This window comes from Equus asinus, chromosome 9, assembly GCF_041296235.1.
Source record: "Equus asinus isolate D_3611 breed Donkey chromosome 9, EquAss-T2T_v2, whole genome shotgun sequence".
Classification (NCBI taxonomy): domain Eukaryota; kingdom Metazoa; phylum Chordata; class Mammalia; order Perissodactyla; family Equidae; genus Equus; species Equus asinus.
In genome coordinates, this window is record NC_091798.1 from 63,331,369 (window position 1) to 63,354,378 (window position 23,010).

A 23,010-nucleotide genomic window follows, 5' to 3' on the forward strand; every position below is an offset into this window, starting at 1 on the left:
GCCCACCCCCCCACCCCCGAAGAGCTTAGTGACTTCCAATTGGCTGCGAGCGGCAGTGGCTTGACGTCCATTGGCTGCTGCCGCCTGCAGCCTCGGAGGCTTAGAGGCTGAGAGCTCTCTAACGTGTCAGTGTCGCGGAAAGCCGGGAGTCTAGTGCCGGCCGGCGCGCCTGAGCTCCGTACTCTCCTTGCGACTCCTCAGGTAGCCGGGGGTGGAAGCACGGTAGTGAGGCGACCTGGAGGGAGGGCGACAGGGACGTTTGGGGCCGGCCTGCTGCGTTTTCCCGGAGCTGTGCCTGGCAGCGGGGTGAGGGAGGCTGCCGTGGAGGTCGGGGATGGCGGACGCTGGCGTCTGGGCGGGTGTGGACCTCACAGGTGAGAGAGAAAACTGGGGCGAGGGGAGGGGAGTGGAAGGGGCGAGCTGGAAGGGTCTCGGGGCTTGCACCTCGGCTCTCTGCACCGCTCACCAATTTGCGGACTTGCACTCTGCTTAGGCTCAGTTACGTGGGAAGGTGTGGTAAAAACCTCGCTTCTAGGGCTTTGGTGAAGATTCACTGAGATCGCGGTCTGTGAAGGGCACAGTGCTTTCCGGTTCTTAGGAGATGCCCAGACGACGTAAGGTCCGTCTTAGGCCAAGCTTCGACGGAGATGATGTCGATAAGAGAACGATTTCTGAGGGCTTACTATTTTCCAAGTTCTGTACTAAATGTATTAACTCGTGTAATTCCTCAATAAATTAGTGTTACTGTTATCCCTAATTGCCAATCAAGAAAGATTACTTGAGATTTTTTTTTTTGGTTCAGGAGCCAGGGAAAAATATGACAAATTCAATGTGATGTCACATTTTTAATGTAAAGGCTTTTCCAGCCTGTGATGAGCTTGCAGCTTTTTACAAAACAGATCTGTAGACTCTGAAGGCGGAAGCCCTGGGTTGAAATTCTGGTTCCATCAGTTATTAGCTGTGATCTTGTGACTTACTCTCCTTGTTGCTACTCTCCCCTCCTGTAAAATAGGGATAATAATAATATCAGCTCTTAAGGTTGTTTATGAGAATTAAATGAAATAATACAATTTAAAGTGGCCCGAAAGACTGATCACATAGTAAATAATAAATGTTAGCTATTATTATTAACAAAGAATTAGAGCCTTAGGACCTTGAACTTTAACTTGGACTCAAAGCTGTGATATCATTAGAATGTAATCTTGCCTTAAGTGTTGTAAAAAGTCTCAATATTGTTGTAAAGCTTGTCCTAAAATAAGCTGAAGTGCGCACTGAAACTGAGGAGCGTTAGTCACATTGCAGAAGTAGCTTCCTGTTGCATTTCTGCTACTGCCAGTCTCAAAAAACGAGAAAACTACTGTACTTGACTGAGTTGGAAAAACTAAATTACCAATTCAAGATTGATTGGAAATCAAGCATATGCTGAAATTTTTATGTTAGGTAAAAATATAATTTAATTTCAAGGCCTTGGTTTGCACATCTTGGGGAAAATCTATGACATGTTAAATTGAAGCTATTCACATAAATGAAACTCGTATCAATTGGTTAATGGAAGGTTAAACAATTCTGATATGAGCTTCTTTAACAAGTGAATTCTGACTTACACATACTACATAAATACAATGAATTTTTATGGCATTCACTTTTTATTAGAGGTTAAAATGTTTATTATGTTCCGTATTTAAAATAGAACCTATGGCCATTTCACTGTGTCATATATTTGACAAAAATTGGAGTTTTATTGGTTAAAGAGTGTGGTCCTGATAGATGGCCTCAAGAAAATTTTTACCTTGGGAAGGCTAGCTTCTCTACGATGGCAGCCACTGTCTACATTAGTGATCACTTCAAAAACGTGGACATAGAAAACATGAACAAAAAAGTTAGTTTAAGTGAGGAAAAAATGATGGTGGACATTACTCAGGATTTGGCCGTAGACCTGTCAAGAGTATCTAACGTTTCATGCGGAGCTGTTAGATTCTGATATGGTTAAGTGGTACCTGCTCTCTCTGACACATAAGTGATGGAGTTGGAGAGTTTCCTGTTATAAGGTCATAAAGTCAAGAAAGGAAATAAAAGAATTAGAGGGAGTTCAGAATGGATTTAAAGCGTTTTCCTGACATTCTCCGAGGATGATTGCAGTAGAGGATATTGTATACTTTCCTCAATTAATGTAAATGCCCTGTTATATTAGGAGAGTGCCAAGACCTTGATAACCCCAATACTGGCTCCCCCGCCTCCCACCCCGTTCTGGAATATATTTCAGGAGATGCTCTGTCATACTAGCCCACATACAGAAATCAGTTTAGACAGTAACCATCATTCCCTTTTGGACGTAATCTTGATGGAAAAAATCCATGCAAGAATTAATTGCCTGGTTAAATAAATACTTCATGGAGCTAAAAGAGATCTTTCCGAGTTTATAGTTACTTTGTTCTCTTACTTTCCTGCCTCCTCTTCCACCGCTCCTAAAGAGGCTCATTAATAGGATTTTCTTTTTTAATTTACTAAACTCCAAGCTCACAACCAAGGGTTTTTCTTTCTTTCTTTCTTTTTTCTTTTTCTTTTTTTTTGGTGAGGAAGATTGGCCCTGAGCTAACATCTGTTGCCAATTTTCCTTTTTTTTTCTTCTCCTCAAAGCCCCAGTACATAGTTGTATATCCTAGTTGTAAGTCATTCTAATTCTTCTATGTAGGATGCCTCCACAGCATGGCTTGATGAGAGATATGTAGGTCCATGCCCAGGATCCAAACCAGGGAACCCATGGCCACTGAAGCAGAACCCATGAACTAAACCACTTGGCCACAGGGCCAACCCCCTAATAGGAATTTTTAATGTTTTAGTTTTTGTTGTTGTTGCTGCAGGTCAAAGTTTATTTAAAGGGTGGAATAAGTCAACTTTGAGAATAAAAACTGGATTACATCCATTTCTACTGTCCTAGGACCTGATATATACCAGATGCTTGGTCAATAAAATAGTAGCTTCCTTGAGAAATTGTTGTTTCATTATGGTGATGGAAGTTTAGTCATTCAGAAGCTCAAGGATGATTGGTCTAAGTGGACGCGGCTTGGATATCTTGAGGTCTTCCATAAGTGAGATGAGTAGCTCACTGTCCACAGATTTTTCCGTTTTTTATTCACTGGGTTGCTACTGCATGCTAGACATGAGGAGTATAACATTGAACAAGTCACATTTCCTGCCCCCAAAGATTTTAGAGTTAAATGGGAGAAGATGAGAAGAGAATAATGACAGTACAGAGTTGCTGTGAGAAAACACTGGAGAAGACGCTAACCTCGTCTTTAGGGGAGTCCGGGAAAGAAGAGTAGAAATTAGGCACTGAAGCTCAGCCAGACCCTAGCAGGACCCATAAGCCATATTAAGGAGTTTGGATTTATGCTAATCAGGAGGAGTGAATGATTACTCAGGTAAGCACCTTAAAGATTCAGATTCTCATCTTTATAGGTAGTTTTTATTGCTTGCTTTTTGTGTGCTGTATTTGCACAAAGATAATGTCTATGACAATCGTTGTTTTCCATTTCATCTTTGATTTCTATCAAAGAGTTTTGAAAAAAATACTCTTATCTCCCAACCACAGGAACCTGGGAGGTGACCTTTGGGTTTAAAGAATATTGTTTAATCATAATGATCCCAGTAATACATAAATTTAAATTTCCTTTGCAAGTCCTCTCTAGAAACTTGTGCTTGTTTACAACATACCCTTGAATGTGGTCATTGAACTGGCTATCAAATTGGCAGTGTCTTGAGTGGAAATGGGATAAATTCCTCACTGGCAGGCTTTTTGAAAGAGCTCGTCCACTTTTAGTTGTTGGGTAGGAGCTATACTTACACATTTTGCTTCACTTACGTAGATCCTAAATTCTATATTCTTGAATTTTCTATATATACTTTCCCATGTTCCTGAAGGGATATTATACCCCAAAATAGGCCATTTTGGAATAAGGATTATTTTGAGCTGAAGTCAGTTAATAAGGAGCAATGAAGAAAGAGCTATTTTCCCTCCCACTATCTGCATAAAAGTAGGACATAACTTTCCCTTTGTGAAGGTCTTCCCTCTTCCCTCTCCTATACCAGAAGAACAACAACTCTTATCACTGGAGACTGAAAATTGGCACCAAGATGGTTTGCACAAGCAAACTTTACTAAAATAACCCTTATCTTCTATTAGTTTCCTCCCATACATTTACCTTCCCATAATTTACCATCCCTAGAAGCCCAAATCCTGTTTCCTTTGTCTTGTCACTTCTCCGCAGTTTATCACCCTTTGTTAAAATGGTGTATATGCCCCTGGGTCTCACTGCTTCTTTGAGTCTTGGCTTCTTTTCTAAGAAGGGCTTTGTGCATGTAAAAATTAAAATAATAGCATCAAATAAAGTTTGTGTACCTTTTCTCCTATTAATCTACCTTTTGTCAGTTTAATCCGCAGGTCCCAGATACAGAACATAACAGAGTAGAGGAAAAGCTTTTTTTCCTTTTCTACAGTTCTATATCATTTTAATGTTTATCATTTTTAATGGCTTATGTGCTCTGCTTTATGCTATTTAAATGTTCACTACAGCATTGATTTATTTCTGTCACCTTTAGTTTTTAGATCAATGGTTCTCAATCCTGGCTGGATAACAGAATGATCAGTGAGGCTTTTTAAAGGACCTAGATTTCTGGGGCCTACCCTAGAACAGACCCAATGAATCAGGCTATCTGGTAGGGGCCTGAAAGCTAGCATGTAAAACCAGTGTCAAAAAAACCCAGAAGCAGACAGAAGTTAAAGTGGTAAAGGCAGGTCTTATTCAAGAACTACTGTGATAGAAGAAAAGAAACCTCAGTATAGAACTGGGCTCCATTCTGAATACAACAAGGACAAGTGGGCATTTCTAGCCAAGGAACAGGGTAGGTGTCACTGGATGGAAAATTACTAAAAGGAAACGTTAGAGGTAAGGGAGATTCTGGACTTGATAGGATTCTTGCTGAAGGCAGGCCAGGGTGATAAGATCGAGGGGAGGAAGAGGAATTTTGAGGGTGAGGGATTTTCGCTAAACTGACCCAGCAGGATTCTTGCAAAAACTGGACTAAGGGGGCCAAGGACAAGTCTAAGAGTTAGGCCTAGTCTCCAAGAGGACTCAGAGGGGCCTGATAAGGAGTCTTTGTCCACAGCAACAAGTGCTACAAAATATAACAAAGGTGACTCTGATGATGCATCTGTAGTTGAGAATTGTCACCTTCCTCTCATAGAGGTTTGAGGCTTGATATTTCATTTAGTTCTTTTCTTGATTCTCCCTCTAGTAGTAACTTGATGATTCTGTAAACGGGCAGCTTTGCCCCAAAAGCCTTTTGTCCTCTAGCCTTTTACTAGAGAGCACCATGGCACCAAAAGGAGACAAAGTTAAGACCAAATAGTTCTTGTTTTGAAGCAAACACACTTCAACAGATATTAAAGGCCTATTGTGCTCCAGGCAGTGTTCTCGTTGTTGGGGATATAGTGCTGAATAAGGCAGACAAGGGCCCCTGCTCTATTAGTTGGGAGCGTGATGGTGAGAGAGTAGAATACACCAATATATAAACAAGTTAATTTCAGATAGTGATAGCACTATGAAGAAAATAAAAGAAAGGTATAATAGTGACTTACGGAAGGCTATATTAATGACAGGATGTTTATACATTGTTATCAGTCATGCTCAGATTTGGGATCTAGTAATCCAGGCCGAGAAATAGCAAGTACACAGCCCCAAAGTCAGTGACAAGCTTGGCCTATTCAAGGGACAGAAAAAAAACCAGTAGGACAAGAACAGTGTAGGCAATGGGATGTGGTGGTGTGAATAGGAATCTCTGACAGTCATGCGTCACTTACTGATGGGGACACATTCTGAGAAATGCATCTTAGGCGATTTTGTCATTGTGCAAACATCATAGAGTGCACTTACACAAACCTAGACGGTATAGCCTACTACACACCTAGGCTATATGGTATAACCTATTGTTCCTAGGCTACAAACCTGTACAGCATGTTTCTGTACTGAATAGTGCAGGCTATTGTAACACAATGGTAAGTATTGTTATCTAAACGTATGTAACACATATGTAAAAAAGATACAGTAAAAATATGGTATAAAAGATAAAAAATTGTACACCTGTGTAGGGTACTTACCATGAATGGAGCTTGCAAGACTGGAAGTTGTTCTGGACGAGTAAGTGAGTGGTGGTGAGTGAATGTGAAGGCCTGGGACATTTTTGTACACTACTGCTGACTTACAAACACTGTACACTTCAGTTACATTAAATTTATAAAAACTTTCTTTTTTCAGTAATAAATTAACCTTAGTTTACTGTAACTTTTTGGTTTATAAACTTTATGGGGGCTGGCCCAGTGGCTGAGTGGTTAAGTTCGCGCGCTCTGCCTTGGCAGCCCAGGGTTTTGCTGGTTCGGATCCTGGACGTGGACCAAGCACCACTCATCAGGCCATGTGCTACGTCCCACATAGCACAACCAGAAAGACCTGCAACTAGAATATGCAACTATGTACTGGGGGGCTTTTGGGAGAAGGAAAAAAAAAGATTGGCAACAGATGTTAGCTGAGGTGGCAATCTTTAAAAAAAAACTATGATTTTTTTAAACTTTGACTCTTTGTAATAACGCTTAGCTTAAGACACAAACACATTGTGCAGCTGTACAAAAATATTTTCTTTCTTTATATCCTTATTCTCAAAGCTTTTTATATTTTTAAATTTTTAAATTTTTTTTAATTTTTAAACTTTTTTAAAAACTAAGACACACGCACATTAGCCTAGGCCTACACAGAGTCAGGATCATCAATATCACTGTTTTCCACCTCCACATCTTGTCCTACTGGAAGGTCTTCAGAGGTAATAACACGCATAGAGATGTCATCTCCTATGATAACACTGCCTTCTTCTGGAATACCTCCTTAAGGACCTGAAGGTTTCTTTACACCAGCATAACCACAAACAATGTGTTGAACTGCAATGTTACAACCTAGGCAATAGGAATTTTTCAGCTCCATTATAATGCTATGGGATCACTGACGTATATGCATGTTTGTTGTTGACTGAAACGTCGTGGTGCATGACTGTAATTCATATTAAGGGTGAGTCCAAGGCATTTGACCTTGAGCAACTGCTCAATTACTGTTTTAATAGTAAATTGTTAAGCTGAGGAAGACTGATACAAATTGAGGGGAACCTGGGGAAGCAAAAGATGCCCATTAGGCATGAGCTCTAAGTAGGCTTCTGGATCTGGGACTTTGAAGCAGTGCCTCTCTCCCTGCCTCCTGCTCTCCCTGTGTCTTTTCACATGTCAGCCTCAGGATAGCCACATTTCTTGCATGCTTGCATGTTGATCAGAAGCTCCTGGAGCAATTATTCTAAAAGAAACCTGCAGAAGCTGCATGGACTTTTCCAGCCTAGCCTTGGAAGTCATGCAGAGTCACAACTTCCACCTTTTGATGGGAAGTGTATCAAACAATTTGCAACAATGCTTTAAAACCATCACATTACAGAATCCAAATTATAGTAAGTTTATTATCTTTCAAGGTTAATAATCATTTTGCTTTGAAAATATTGTTGGTTAGTAGCTTATCTTTGAAATTATTAATGATATAGTACTTTGTGTAGTTAAAATTATTGCCTTAAAATTGTAAACTATTTATTTATGCTGTACTGGTGGTTCTAAAAGTCTTCCTGTGACTTCCTCACATAGATACCTCACTGAATCCTATCACACTTCATCAAATGAAATAAAATATTGAAGACAGTAGAGTTCTTCAAACTTTTGAAACTGTTCAGAGTTCTATAGCTCTATCCTTAAAGGATGTAAGAAGAGATTTCCGGTTGTGGTTGTCATTTGTTCACTAGAATGAGTCCTAAACCTGTTGGATGGTGAAATAAAATTTTCAATAGCTGAAGCTCTAAGGACTTTTTAAAGAGTTTATGCCCTGTGTATTTTTGTATTTTGAAAACAGCATTTTTTTTCTTTAATTTGTCTGGAATTTTATAATTTATTCCTTTTTATTAGGTTTTATTAGGGAAAGTAGGATTGAATTTTATTTTAATGTGAGTGATTTTAAGAACTCAAAATGTGGGATTCTCATCCCTATGTATTACTCACCTTGGGAGCTGTTAGAAAAATACCTATGCCCAGGTCCTGCTCCCAGGGATTCAGATTAGTTGATTTGGGGTGGAGTCCATCTCCAGGTATAGGTAACTTTTACAGCTCTCCAGTTGATTCTGTTATGAAACCAGTTTGAGACCCGCTGGTCTATTGCATCAAACTGTGGTGTTTGCTGATGCTAATCTTGGTCTCTGTAACAGGAAAAAGAAATGGAAGGCCTGCCTGATGCTGCTGCTTTTGCAACTAAACTTAAAAACACTCTGATCCAGTACCATAGCATTGAAGATGATAAGTGGAGAGTTGTTAAGAAAACGGTAAATTAGTTAAATTACTTATATTTGGGGTGTATTTTCTCTCTAATGAATTGGTTGATGACTTTCAAAATGGTATGGAAAAATATGGATCATATTTTAGATGGATGTGCAGGAGAGAGAATTGTGCTAATCAAACTAGTGGTTTAACATCTCACAAGGAAGAAACATGGTAATCCTGCATTGCTTTCATTAGTTCTTTAGATATTGGACATGAAAGTAGACTCATGGCAACCAGAGCCTAATGAGTAGCCTCTTAAGTCAACAAATAAAATATGTCATTGTCAATTTAAGGAAGTAATTGATAGTTTGGAATAGTTTCAGATATTTCAACAAGCCTGAGAGGATGGCCAGTTAGTGTTCTTTTTTACCAATATGACTTGCCCAAACTATCACATGGCTGAGTGTTGACAGAGCCAACCCTAGAACTCAGGACACTTCCAGTCAAGTGCTCTAGCTGTTCTGATATTCAGAATTTCTTGGAAAATGATCAGAAAAAAAAAGTAGGGACTAATTCAAGATAACGCTGTTAATAGATGTGAATAGTTTTTTAAAAAAAGATAAGAGCAAGTTCAGAATGAAATATTTAGCATTCCTAATATCTTAGTCTAAGTGTGTCAGTAATGGTAAATGTCTAAGATTGGAATGAGGCAAATAATAATGGCCAATAAAACAGTGTCATTACTGAATCTTCACAGTGTTTGGATCTCATTAAACTCCTGAAAAATCTTTTTTGGAGGTCTGTAATTTAAGTAAGATGTAAAGAATTTTAGGATACAGAAGAAATTAAAATATGCATCATTTGATGGTATAAATGACTTATGTATCTCTTTGAATATTTATTTGTTTTATTTTAATGCAAAGACTAATGCTCTAGACTAATGAAATTGTCAGTTTTATATGCAAGGTTACACAAATGTAATTATCATCATATTCTGTTTTTATTGTTTTAGAAAGATGTAACAATTTGGAGAAAACCTTCAGAAGAATTTAATGGACATCTGTAAGTAAATTCTTGTAATTTTTTGCAGCTAAGACATTGCTAAACTTCATATATATATAATATATATATCACTAAATGACCATTGCCAATAAAATTTGGTTTTTTCTTTTAAGATTTTAAACTTTCTGAGAAGAAAATCAGCTTATGAATTGAAAGCCTTTTTTTCTGAATTTTAAGTAATTTTATTGGGATTATAATGGTTTATAACCTTATGTAATTTTCGGTGTACATTATTGTTGATCAGTTCCTGAATATATTTCATCATACTCACCCCCAGTAGTCTAATTTTTATCCCCCACCGTACATATGTGCCCCTTTGTCTTTTTCGCCCACCCCCCAACCTCCTTCCCCTCTGGTAACCACTGATCTGTTCTCTTTAGCCATGTATTTCTTATCTTCCACATATGAGTGAAATCATGCAGTATTTGTCTTTCTCTGTCTGGTTTATTTCACTTATCACACCTTCCATGTCCATCCATGTTGTTGCAAATGGGACAATTTTGTCCTTTTTTATGGCTGAGTAGTATTCCATTATCTATGTATACCACATCTTCTTTATCCGTTCATGTGTAGAAGGGCACTTGGGTTGCTTCTACATCCTGGCTATTGTGAATAAAACCATAAAACTCCTAGAAGACAATAAAGGCAGTACACTCTTTGACATTAGTATTAGCAACATCTTTTGAAATACCATGTCTACTCGGGCAGGGGAAACAAAAGACAAAGTTAACAAGTGGGACTACATCAGACTAAAAAAGCTTCTCCAAAGCAAAGGAAACCATGAACAAAATGGAAAGACAACCCAACAACTGGGAGAAAATATTCGCAAATCATTTATCAGACAAGGGGTTGATCTCCAAAATATATAAAGAACTCATACAACTCAACAAAAAGAAAACAAAAAACTCTATCAAAAAATAGGCAGAGGACATGAACAGACATTTTCCCAAGGAAGATATACAGATGTCCAACAGACACATGAAATGATGTTCAACATCAATAATTATTAGAGAAATGAGAAATATCACCTTACATGGGTCAGAGTGAAAGCCTTTAAAATGTCCATCTCCCTCTGGACTGAGTTGGTGGTGAGGGGATCATAAATAATGATACCAAGTGGCTGGTGAAATTTTAATTTCTTAGTATGGTATACAATACACTTGCAGTATTCTTCTACATTTACTCAGTGATATAGCATACTTTATGAATTTATCTTGAAGAAATCATCAGAAAGACAATAGTTCACTGCTTATCTCTTCCACCACAGCATTACTTATAAAATTAAAAAAAAAGTTGAATAATCAATAGTTGGAAATGATTAAATTATGAAGCATATGTGACATTTTACAGTCTTTAAAAACTATGTTTTCAAATATTATTTAAAAACATAAAAAAATGCTCAAGATATAATGTAAGGTGAATAAAACAGAATGCTAAACTGTAGCACAATTATGGGTTGACTTTATACATTTTTATATATTTTTTTAAACACCAAATATACATGTCTTTATGGTGGTTTTATGAGTGATTTTTATTTCCGTTTTTTGATATTTGCATGTAGTTGAACATGAATTATGCCTTTAATCAGAAAAATATTGTTTTTTAAAACCAGTGGAGACAATTGCCTTGTGTAATTGGAATGAAATTTCCACATTCTTGGGACTCAGTCCTTTTTAAAATGAAACTGCTGGCCCCACTTACTATATCCAGAATGTTCTGAAGTATAATACCAAAATTAGCATTTCCAGAAAGATGAGCTGTACAATATTTATGACAAGGACAAGGAAACTAGAGTTGCATTAAGCATTATGAGGAAGTGTGGAAGGTAACACTTTAGATGGTAATTCCAGTGGGGGTTGAAAGTGTAAAAAATGCCACCGGAGCACTATGCTTGGTGATCTGAAAGGACTTCATAGAGGAGCCAATATCTGAGCTGAGCCTTAAAGGAAGAACAGGTATTTCTTAGGGAATGAAGGACTGATTCACATCCCAGGTAGAGGGAATTGCACCTATTACATAAACACAGATGGAAACACTTTAGGAAGTTTGTTTAGGAAAGTAGAAGTTGTGTTTGTATAGTTGGAGCATAAAGTGTGGGGGTTGGGAGAGCATACGTCTGAAGGGCTTTTGAATTCTAAACTAAGGGATTCAGTGTTGCACTTCCCCTCTGCTCAACCCCCACTCCACCTTCTAGGTCCTCAAAGGGTTTTGAATCTACTCTAATTACACTGTGAAACGTGGAAATAAGCATGGATAGTTTAGAGAAAAGCTTTTACCCTGGAAGTCCATGGCTGGCTGCTTGAAGTTCCCCTAAGATTATATGTAAAATTTTGTCAATGTGTATATTCCTGGGAAGAAATCTGTGGCCTTTTACAGATTCTTAAAAAGATATGTGATTGAAAGAGCTGGAAACTGAGGCAGTGCTGAGTTGGACACAGGGTACCCAAACTAAAGACAGCATGGGAATTGAAAAGGGCGAATGAAGGTGAAAGAGATTTAATGATAGTGATGGTGGTGGTGGTGGTGGTGGTGATGATGATGATGATGATGGCGGTGGCAATGGCAATGATAACTAACATTTATTGGGAACTGGATATGGTTCTAAGTACATTTAGGAAATCATCTTGATAAAACATGATAGCTTATTAGTCTGACTATTGGAATGGGGTTAAGAGAAAAAGAAGAGTCAAAGTTGAATCCTAGATTTCTAATTTGGATGACTAGATTAATTTGTATTACCCACACACGTACACTCTCCACCCCAAGTTAGAAAACACGGAAGGTAAGAGCAGATTTTGCATGGGGGATATAATGTAAGTTTTATATAGCTTGAGATGTTTACAAAATGGTAAAACAGCTTCAGATGCTTTAAACAAACAAGCAAAAAAGATCCCCAAAAATGTTACTGGTAGAGTTAAAGCCAATCCATCTTTCATCTCTTTTCTTTTCTCCCCAGAGGTAACTACTATTTTGAAGTTGTGTGTATTATTCCTGGTTCATACTTTGACCACATGTGTGTGTGTTTTCTTTAGTAATTTGCTTTTAATTTTTTCCATTCAATATTGTAGTTTCAAGATTTAGGCACGTTGTTAGATGTAGATCTATTCTTTTACTTCTATATGAGTATACCACAGTGTGTTTATCTGTCTGCAAATTTGCCTACTGACGAATTTTTAGGTTGTTGTCGGTTCTTCCCTATAAAGTGCAGTGTTATAGTAAACTTCTTGTTATATGTCTCTTTCTATACACTTGTGTGATTTTCTTTGGGTATGTACCTGGGTCTTAGGGATATACATCATCTAGCTTTACTAGACATTGCCAAACTGCTCTGTGAAGTGCTGGGAGCAGTTTGAGAGTTCTCATTCCTTTCCATTCAATACTTGTTATCAAGTTTTTAATCTCTGCCAATCTCAGGGGTGTGAGATAGTATCTTGTTAGTATTTACTTGATGATGAGTGAAGTTGAGCATCCTTTCTAAATTTATTGACATTTCAAGCCAATCTTAACATGTCCTTTGCCCATCTTTTCTTTGGATTGTCTGTTTTTTCTCATTGGTTTATAGGAATTAATTATATATCCTCTATAATAATTATATGTCTGTTTATATGTGCTGCACATATCTTCTTACAGTCTGTGGCTGGTTTTTATTTTGTTATTTGTGATATGCAAGTTCTGAATTTTAACCATCTTGTATTATTTGTGGTTTTATGTGTTTTATGCATTCAGGAAATCTCCCTGTATCCTGAGGTCACAAAGTTGATAACATATATTTTTCTCAAAGTTTTACATTTCACTCTATCTGGAATTTACTGTTTTGAATTGTGTGAAGTAGGGATTCAGTTTTTATGTTCCCTATTAGGATAGCTATTGAATCCAAACACCATTTATGGAATAGTACACCCTCTCCCCACTGATAGGTAAAGCCACCTTGAAATACATCAAGTTCCAATATTATTCCCGAGTCAATCCTGGGTGTTCTATTCCTGGGTGACCTATTTTTCTGTTCCTAATAAAAAAAGTTTAAAAATCAGGGTATAAATATCCATATACTAATAACACGTTAGAGCGTACCGACAGGAGACTAGCATACATCATGAATGGAAGCATTGCAGTGTTCTGTAGACTGCTTTTGGCTACACCGTAACATGAAGGTACTTTACTATGTTTGTGATAATGCATAATATAGTCTGCAGATGTCTTATTAGATTGAGAACAAAGAGTACATTCTGATAAAATAATTGATAGAACTTAACTTATTAGAAAAGTTGTTGCAATTTACTTCCTTTAAAAAATCTTCACTAACTTTTACTCTTTTTGAATTTAGCTCTGAACTATGTGGGCATGCTGAAAGTTTTCATTCTAATACCATTTGACTAATATTTTTTCTCCAGCTTCAAAGCCCAAGGCGTTATAGATGATGTTGTCAATAGCGTAATAGACCATATACGCCCAGGTCCTTGTCGCTTGGATTGGGACAGCTTAATGACTTCACTGGATATTTTGGAGCATTTTGAAGAGGTATTTGTTTAGAAACATCACTTCAGAGTGTGTGTATGTTTGTGGGAGAGAGAGAGTGCAAGCGAGCCTGTGAGCGTGAGTATGTGTACACACTTGTATTCATCGCTTTGAGAATAGGTAGTCATGACAAAGAGCTCACAGGGGAATCCTTGCTGCCTTTTAAAAAGCTTGAGTTTCCATGTATTAACTAGTGGAAGTGTTAGAACTGAGTTTGTTTTCCATAGTACCTCTGCCCTTGCTGCTTAAGAAAATTGTCAGAGTCTTTAATTGTAAAAATTTAGTTGAGGTTCTGAAATCTAAAATTCTGAAAACACCACCGTCATATTCAGGTTTCTATGTAATTGCATGTAGGTTTCTCAATAACATTAAGCCAAAGTCAAAGACCAAAGATAAAAATGCCACCTTAGGCATCAGAGAATTATGTAACCAAAGTGGCTTCCTCTCTTTTTCTATTTTTGTTAATTCATTTCTTGCCATGTTTGAATTTCTTTATTGAAACATTTGATATTTTAGTAAAAATATTTGTGGGTTTTATCTTAAACACCTACAGTCTACACAACCTGCTTCCACGTGGAATATCCTATAGGATACAAGGTGACTGTATTGAATTAGAGATTTCAGTACCAGGTAACTTACCTCTCTGTATGTATATTGATTATATATCTTCTTCATGTCCTTACAGTAGCAGTCAGATTTAGAATAGAGATCTGAACCTGTAAGAATCACTGTAAGAATTGTTATTAAGAATAACTATAAAACATCTTAAATGAGTATTGGCTTGTTAGCCAAGATTAACTTATGATATATGAGTTGATGTGTGGTTTCCTATAGAAGTAACACCTGTTACCTGTTCTCTTTCAGAATTGCTGTGTGATGCGTTACACCACTGCTGGTCAGCTTCTGAATATAATTTCCCCGAGAGAGTTTGTTGATTTCTCCTACACTGTGGGCTATAAAGAAGGGCTCTTATCCTGTGGTAATGATCTCAAGACCTTATACTTTCTTTCAGTTTGTTTTAAATATTTGAGTTTTCTAGGCTGCATGTTTCTTTCTATGGAAGATTTATTTTCAACCTTCATACTTATTTTACAATCACTAAGCTTTACTTTCAAATGCTAGACCCTGGGAATTAAAATAACAATACCAAGGAGGATTTTGAAATCTTTCTGATAAGTGTTTATTCCCAGTTACATGGTATCCTCCAGGTCACAGCTAACAAATATGGATCACGTGCCTGCCTCTAAGAAAGGGAGCCAGTAAACAGATTTCCTTCTAAGTCACTCTCAGAAAACAGCCTCTTAGTCATACACATAGAAAAAAATAGACTTGGTATGTATTAGAGTATTTTTTCTTCCCTGTGCTGTATAATATTTTTCTTTTCAAAAGTAAAAATACTTCTATTAGAAGGCTCCTGCTTTCTAAAATATACCAATAGGTAAATTAATATTTTTTTATGTATAGTATATACTTGAGTCGGCAGGTGTAGGTAAACATCTACTTGTTATTCTTAACCAGACAGTACCAAATTTGCATGTGGTAGTGCCTGTGGGGAGTGGCGGTGGTACCATAGGTTTGGTTATTGGCACCTTGAGGCCTGGTGCCAAGAGTTGTAGTTTCCAAGAAGCTACTAAGATGACATGATGTCATCTATTCCGAAGGGATTAGAACTTTCTCCATTACCTATCTACCAGCTTCCTGTCAGCATTGTACTTGGTAATTACCTTTTCCATTCTTCCATGGTCACTCCTGGGGCTTAATTTTCATCTACATGGATAGGAAGAAAAATATTTAAGCAAGAAATCTGATAATATTTTTATTTATTTTTTATTTTTTTTGAGGAAAATTAGCCCTGAGCTAACTACTGCCAGTCCTCCTCTTTTTGCTGAGGAAGGCTGGCCCTGAGCTAACATCTGTGCCCATCTTCTTCTACTTTATATGTGGGACGCCTACCACAGCATGGTGTGCCATGTGGTGCCATGTCCGCACTCAGGACCCGGGCCAGTGAACCCTGGGCCGCTGAGAAGTGGAACGTGCGAACTTAATCACTGCGCCACCGGGCCAGCCCCTGATAATATTTTTAATGAAAGTTTTAGACTAATGTCAGTCATTGCTATTAATAGTGTTATTTTAAAATTGCCTTGTAGGGATAAGTCTTGACTGGAGTGAAAAGAGACCGGAATTTGTTCGTGGATATAACCATCCCTGTGGTTGGTTTTGTGTTCCACTTAAAGACATTCCAAACCAGAGTCTTTTGACAGGCTACATTCAGACAGATCTGCGCGGGATGATTCCTCAGTCTGCAGTAGATACGGCCATGGCAAGCACTTTAATCAACTTCTATGGTGATTTACGAAAAGTCTTAGGAAAGACATAATATGTTTAAACTTGTAGTTCTATGATTCCCTGAATCAACCATTTCTCTCAGCTGCATGGCCTGTAAAAATCATCCTTTCTTCTCTTCTGCCTAGTCTGTAGAAAAATTTGAGATGTTTTTGGTTTATTGTATTCCTAAAGTAAATAGCTATCTAAGAGAGGGCATTTCAATTTTCTTAAACAGTTATCTGTACATTGTTTGGCATGGGAGTGTGTTAGAAATGGAGAGTATGACAAAAATACATCAGAAGTAGATACAATTCTTTGACCCAAACTCTGAAGGAATTGAATAGTACCTCAGGAGGAATATTTTGGCTGCTTGGAAATTAGAGAAAGCACATGCTTCATGCTGTTAGGTTAAAATCATCTATTTTAGAGCTTTATGAACATTTTGTAAAAGTTTTAATTTTTTTTAGAAGTTAAATATTAGCGCTTTACTTTTGGTATGCTCTGTGAGTTTGCCAATATCTTGAACTAAAGAAAAAATCTCTTCTCTGTATTTTATAAAGATGAAGTTCATTGTCAATTGACTTGCACTACTTTAGGTATTGAAAAGATCAGAAATAAGAATAGATATCATAGTAACTATAGACACAATTCAAATGCAATTCAATTTTGATACCTAGATAGCACTATTTTGTTGATATCTTTAAAAATATATTTGTATCTTTATATAAATTTATTTAAAGAGTCTTAAAAAGCATTTATGCATGAATAAGACAGTCCAAAAAACTGCCAAATATGTGCTGGGGACACCACATTGATTGGGCAGTAGTCTGGCTCGTGTGAAATGGCTGGTGGTATCCTGTATTCACTGGTAGAGAATCATCTCCCTAAAAGTCAAATTCAATGAGTGTTCTGTACGTGTTTCAGTTTTAAAAGTATCACCCACCTCATAAAGTATTACTAAACTACATCATAAACATTCACAATTGTGATGTAACATCAGTCTGGAGCTATAACAAATGCATTCATTGATTTATCCAAATGCCCAGATGAGTCATTTTATAACTAGAACGGACTATAATTCTATAATCCTTGATTCTCTGGCTGCCTTAAATGAACATTCCTAAATGATTTAACATTCCAAGTGATTTTTTGGCTTTTGAACTATCCACCTTATTTATTTCTAAAATGAGAACTTGAGGCAACTCCATGTGTCTGTGCAAATATATTTATGTTTGTGTGCGTGCACACATCTTGAAATCTAATTCAGCGTTCAATGTGAGTTCTTTATGTGTTTCATACTGTTTCCATTGTTTCGTTTCTTTTTTTTGTTTGTTTGGTTAATATGGGGTCAAGTGAGCACTGGAAATACTTATGTGCCAGATAGGCCACAAAAAGCACAAAAGCATGAAGGTTTGATCTGTGTTTTACTTTACTGTGTTTTCCTAAGTGTAAAGAAGCATAACTCATTGTTCTTCGGACCCATTTTGATAAAGTGGAAAAAGTAGAGCTGGTTTTGTTTTTATTTGTATTTTTTTGCTCTTGGAGATGATGAGGTTCAAAAAAAAAACAAAAGGTGGCAGCACCACAATATTCATGGTGAATAATCTCACAGCTTTTAGACTGAAAATGATTTGTTTCAAGATCTGACAGAAGCAATGCACAAACGATCCTATATTCTTAACTTGAAATTTATTTATCACCAATATCCTTTTCTAAATTGACTGTAACTTTTGAGTTGCTGGATTTCTCTGCTACTTTTTGTCTTCTTGCAATATGGAAAGAAAGCTCAGCAATTTAGCTTTCAGTTTCCCACAGAAATTGTTAAATGTTAATTTTGAATTCATCTGTTTTCTTTTTCTTTGGTTTTATTAGTGTAGAGTAGGAGGTTTCTTATATTACAATATTCTGTTTAGGATGGCAAAATACCAGCAGATGTCCAGTTATAGGGTGCCTGGATTGGGTAAGGGATTTGCGACAAGATTGTACATTACCATAAGGGCTATTATTGCCTGAGCTGGGTGCCCCTAATGGTAAATAAGCTGTCCACTCTCAGCCACTCTAATGTTCCCTTCGTGTTTTTCAATTTATACCTAAAGCTAGTGATTACATAATCCACTGTTGAATGTGAACCCACTGCAGGTAAAAGGACTCTCGTGGAAAAATTTTCATTGCGATACCATCATATGATGGATTGAAAAATTATATTTGAAATACTTGAAGTTTATATGCAGCTTCTGGATGGGACTTTAGATCTGCTGGCCTCTAGCTGTGTACTGAAAAAAAACAAACAGCTTTTTTGAGGTATAATTTACATGCTATACAATTTACTGGTTGTAGGTATACATTCCCGTGATATTTTTTTTTTTTTTTTTTTGAGGAAGATCAGCCCGAGCTAACATCTGCCGCCAATCCTCCTCTGCTGAGGAAGATTGGCCCTGAGCTAACATCTGTGCCCATCTTCCTCTATTTTACATATGGGACGCCTGCCACAGCATGGCTTGATGAGTGTTACACAGGTCCGTACCTGGAATCCGAACCAGTGAACCCCGGGCTACCTAAGCGGAGCGGGATAACTTAACCGCTGTGCCCCCGGGCTGGCCCCTACAATCCAGTGATTTTTTAATACATGTATAGTTGTGCAACCATCACCACAATCCAGTTTTAGAACATTTCCATACCCAAAAAGATCCTCTTGCCTGTTTGCAGACTCATATCAAACCAAACTTTTGCACAGTTGCCAGAGTACAGAAGATGATGAAAAAGATTAGAGTAGGTTTTATTTGTTTTTTTTAAGAGTAGAGGTGTATTTGAGTCTAAGCTCAGGAACCTTGTGGTAATGTATTAAATAGATTATTTCAAACGCCATAATTATACAAAAATTTAACAGTATGGATTGGGATTAATATTAATGTTAATTGAGCCTACTGTTTCCTATAGCAGTGCTGTATAATAGAAAAATATGAGCCATATGTGTAATTTTAAATTTTCTAGCAGCCACATTGAAAAAGTAAAAAAAAACAGCTGAACTTAATTTTAGCAGTATAGTTTATTTAATCCAGTAGATCCAAAATATTATCATTTTAACATGTAATCAATGTAAAAAAATCATTAAAATGTCTTACATTCTTCTTTTGTACTAATTCTTTGAAATGTGGTGTGTATTTTACTAATTTGGACTAAGCACATTTTAAGTGTTCGTTCTCTACATGAGGCCAGTAGTCTATATTGAATAGCATAGTTCTATAGTATATGTATTAATTTGTCTTTCTGTTCTATAAAGTAGAGAATTTCATGGAATTTCTCTCTTAAATACAAAATCTTTTCTGGTCTCTGGAGCTTCAGTGCTTGCTAAATGAGGACTTCTGACCATGAGAAATAAATCAGTTAGAAGTTATCAATAAAATATAAATTACAGCCCAAAAATATTCTTCTTTAAAGATAATTAACTTTTCATAGAGCAGTTAATGAAATGAAAGAATATAACCTGCCTTGTTGTTATGTGGTCGATTATTTTCTCTAGCTTATAGCTAGTTTATATTAGAAATATTTGTATGTAGGAAATACTTGGCCTAGTACTGGTTTCAGTACGTGATATCAGTTTTCTAAAGGAAATTAGTTTCATACAGGAAAAAATAATTTATCATAAGTGGTACTTTTGCCTGAAATATTATAACTCTTGATTAACCCTACATTACTCAGAAAAAATAATTATAAGAATTTAGTGTTCTGCAGATGTATATAATGTAAACTGCTAGAGTATTAATGAGAGATTGTAAATGTTAAAAATCTTTTCATTTCATTGTTCCTTGAAGTTGAATATATTTGAAATATGTATAAAATTATCTCCCAGTAAAAAAATTTTCTTTTTTTCTTTCCTCCCTCTTTCTTTCCTAACTGAAGGACATTTTATCAACACTCAGGTAGAATTAACATCTCAAGCTAAAAACCTGTAATTGAGGTTGCCTCTGGAGAAAACAGGAAAATATTGCACAATTTAAGTCCTTAATTGTCTATTGATCTTTTAGGTATGAGGAATTCCCTTTGATGTAGATAGAAGCTTTACCTGGTTTACTCAAGAGCTCGCTAGAATCTTCAGAATCAGTTATTAAAATCTAGTTTCTTTTAATTAAGTGGACACTGTAGCTGTCTCAACCGTATGGATAAATTAATGGAACCCAGAGAAGTTAAGGGACTTGACCAGGTTTCTATTAGAAGCGTGTGTCATATAATTATTTGTCTGTTGATTTTCCCATGTCTTTCTTATTCAACTTCTAGAAGTAGGAGATGGAGGGAAATCTGAGCATAGAAGTAACATTAGATTAATCCCAGAACACAGGTAATTGCAATGATAATTTCCTCATTATTTTCTTGTTTCCAAAGATTTTACATGTACAGTTGAACAAAAATTGATGTCTTGTAATTCAATTAAAGCTATACTGTATAGAGATTTTATTTTTTAAGAAGTTTGTAATTCTTTTGTGAGCCAATACATAAAACTAGAACCTTTAACTACAAGCATGTATTAATGTAAATAAAATGTGCATTTATTTTTAAAATTGCTATGAAATGTCAGAATAAAATTTCTAGACACTCTTATAATTGATCATTGATGCTGTCTTTGTAAGTTGTTTTAACCTTAACTACTGATAAAAAGTTTCATATATCTGAAATTAAAGTCTGTAATTTAACTTCCTGAACTCGTACAAAAGAAAAATATAAACTGGAAAATAAAGATTAATAACACACATGCTAATCTCCTGCCAATGTCTCATACATTAGGGACAGTACTGGTGAATCTTGATTTGCTATTATATAGCCAGGAAGATGATGAAAGTATTCTGTCCTATTACAGTAACATATGGACAGGGTTTGTTGTATACACATTTAAATAATTGTGATAATTTGATTAGGAATTGTGATAACTTCATTTGGAGTTGAAAAAAGCTGTAAGTGATTACAAAGAGACCCTTGATCTCTGTTCTAAGAAAGCAATTATGGATGCTGTGGGCAGTATGCAATAGAAAATATGACTGTTAAGTGGTTTAAACAAATAGGGAGTTATTTTCCTCATTGAATAAAAAATCTGGATATGGGTAATTGTTAGTGTTTATCAGCTCAAGAATGTCAGGGCCAGTGTTTCTACAATTCTCTTCATCTTTCCCTTTTAGTGATAAGGTTACTGACTAGCCCTGGAAATTCCATGTGCATTCAAGTCAAGAAGAAGCAGGAGAAGGCATGGCACCACTCATCTGTCTCTTTTACCAGAAGGGCAAAAGCCTTCCTAGAAGCTTCCAATAGCTCTTCTTTCCTGTAGTCTGGGTCGCATGACTACCCTATGTGTAAGGGTAGCTGGGAAGGCAAACATAGGACATCCAGCCTCTTGGAGGGATGGTTGGTAATGACTCTGGATAGCCAGCCATAGCATTTCTCGATGGGTCAGCTCTGGGAAGTGTGTATAAGGCCCTTCAGATGTCAGTTGGAAAGTGATAGACTCCCAAAATAGAAATGAAATTATCAAAGTAGTCATTCACTTCTTTATGAAACATGTATTGGGCCCCTTCTACATGGCAGACACTATACAGCTATCCTTAATTGAGGTAACAAGGTGATGGAGCTTCCTTTGTAGGTTGTTAATTAATGGTTGGTATCACATGGCATCCAACATGAAAGAACTATGTTTATGTTATACCGTGTTTCTATTCCTCTGGAGCAAAGGGTCCACTATGGAAGAAGGCTTCTATAGCCAGGAGATGACAGAAAATTGCTGGAAAATGTGAACTGCAAATGTGTCTCAGGAGAGAGAGGGTGGATCCATACTTCTTGTGTTATCAGCTATACAGCTGATTTGTGAGGTGTAATAATGGAGGAAGCATAGTGTACAAGTACCAAAATAAGCTTTTTACTTATTATTTAGATGGTATCCTTCTTTTTTAGGAGCTTTATACCTTCCTACTTAGGTTTTGCTTTAGTGACATCCCTTACATACAAGGCACTGGATTTCCTATTAAAAGAAGTAGTCAGGGGCCGACCTGGTGGCATAGTGGTTAAGTTTGCACATTCCGCTTCGGCGGCCCAGGGTTTGCTGGTTTAGATCCTGGGTGTGGACCTATGCACCGCTTGGCAAGTCATGCTGTGGCAGCTGTCCCACATATAATGTAGACGAAGATGGGCACGGATGTTAGCTCAGGGCCAGTATTCCTCCAAAAGGAGGAAGATTGGTGGTGGATGTTAGCTCAGGGCTAATCTCCCTCAAAAAAAAAAAAAAAAAAAAAGAAGTCCAGAGATTGTGCACAACCGGGTTGAAATAATCATGTTTCATATAGTCAAAAATGGACTAGTTACAGGTGGGAGAGGCTTTTGTTTTTCTCTAAAATTTCCCTCAATTCCCTCAATCTAGAAGTCATTGTTTAGGATAAGTGTATCTGCTCAACAGAGCAAGGATTTTGGATCTAATGGTGGTTAGTAACAAGCTGCAATTTTGAGGGTAAGCTCTGCTGTCATATATCCCCTTCCCCTCAAATATTTCACAGAAACCCTCACTGATTGAGTGGCCAAGCTCAAGAGAGACTTTCAGATCTTTCTACAAATCGTGCTGCTAACAGCTTCTTAGGAGTGAACATGCAGTTTTTCCTTTTCATCCTCACGTCCTGTAGGTTTGAAAGCATCATCATGAAGTGATCACTGAAGGTCATTTGGCCCAACAATTCCACATTAGAGTT

The 23,010-nt window shown here is 36.9% G+C and overlaps 1 protein-coding gene across 4 annotated transcripts; it reads left to right on the forward strand.

The window, feature by feature from the left end:
* The first annotated feature begins 51 nt into the window (after positions 1–51).
* Positions 52–21,036, forward strand: STARD4 (StAR related lipid transfer domain containing 4). Of its 4 annotated transcripts, none has more exons than XM_044780094.2 (7): positions 70–201; positions 3,206–3,422; positions 8,338–8,451; positions 9,402–9,451; positions 13,843–13,969; positions 14,831–14,945; positions 16,114–21,036. In XM_044780094.2, the coding sequence occupies exons 2-7, from the start codon at positions 3,411–3,413 to the stop codon at positions 16,341–16,343; spliced, it is 648 nt and encodes a 215-aa protein (XP_044636029.1). In that variant the 5' UTR covers positions 70–201; positions 3,206–3,410; the 3' UTR covers positions 16,344–21,036. The 4 variants fall into 4 exon arrangements, with proteins under 4 accessions (XP_014698567.1, XP_044636029.1, XP_014698575.1 ...); XM_044780093.2 differs by having other exon boundaries at positions 137–374; XM_014843081.3 differs by lacking the exon at positions 3,206–3,422 and having other exon boundaries at positions 52–201.
* Positions 21,037–23,010: the final 1,974 nt, after the last annotated feature.

Coding starts and splice junctions, on each gene's coding strand:
- STARD4 (XM_044780094.2), top strand. Junction 9,452..13,842: donor GAAGAATTTAATGGACATCT/GTAAGTAAATTC, acceptor TTTTTTCTCCAG/CTTCAAAGCCCAAGGCGTTA. Junction 13,970..14,830: donor TTTTGGAGCATTTTGAAGAG/GTATTTGTTTAG, acceptor GTTCTCTTTCAG/AATTGCTGTGTGATGCGTTA.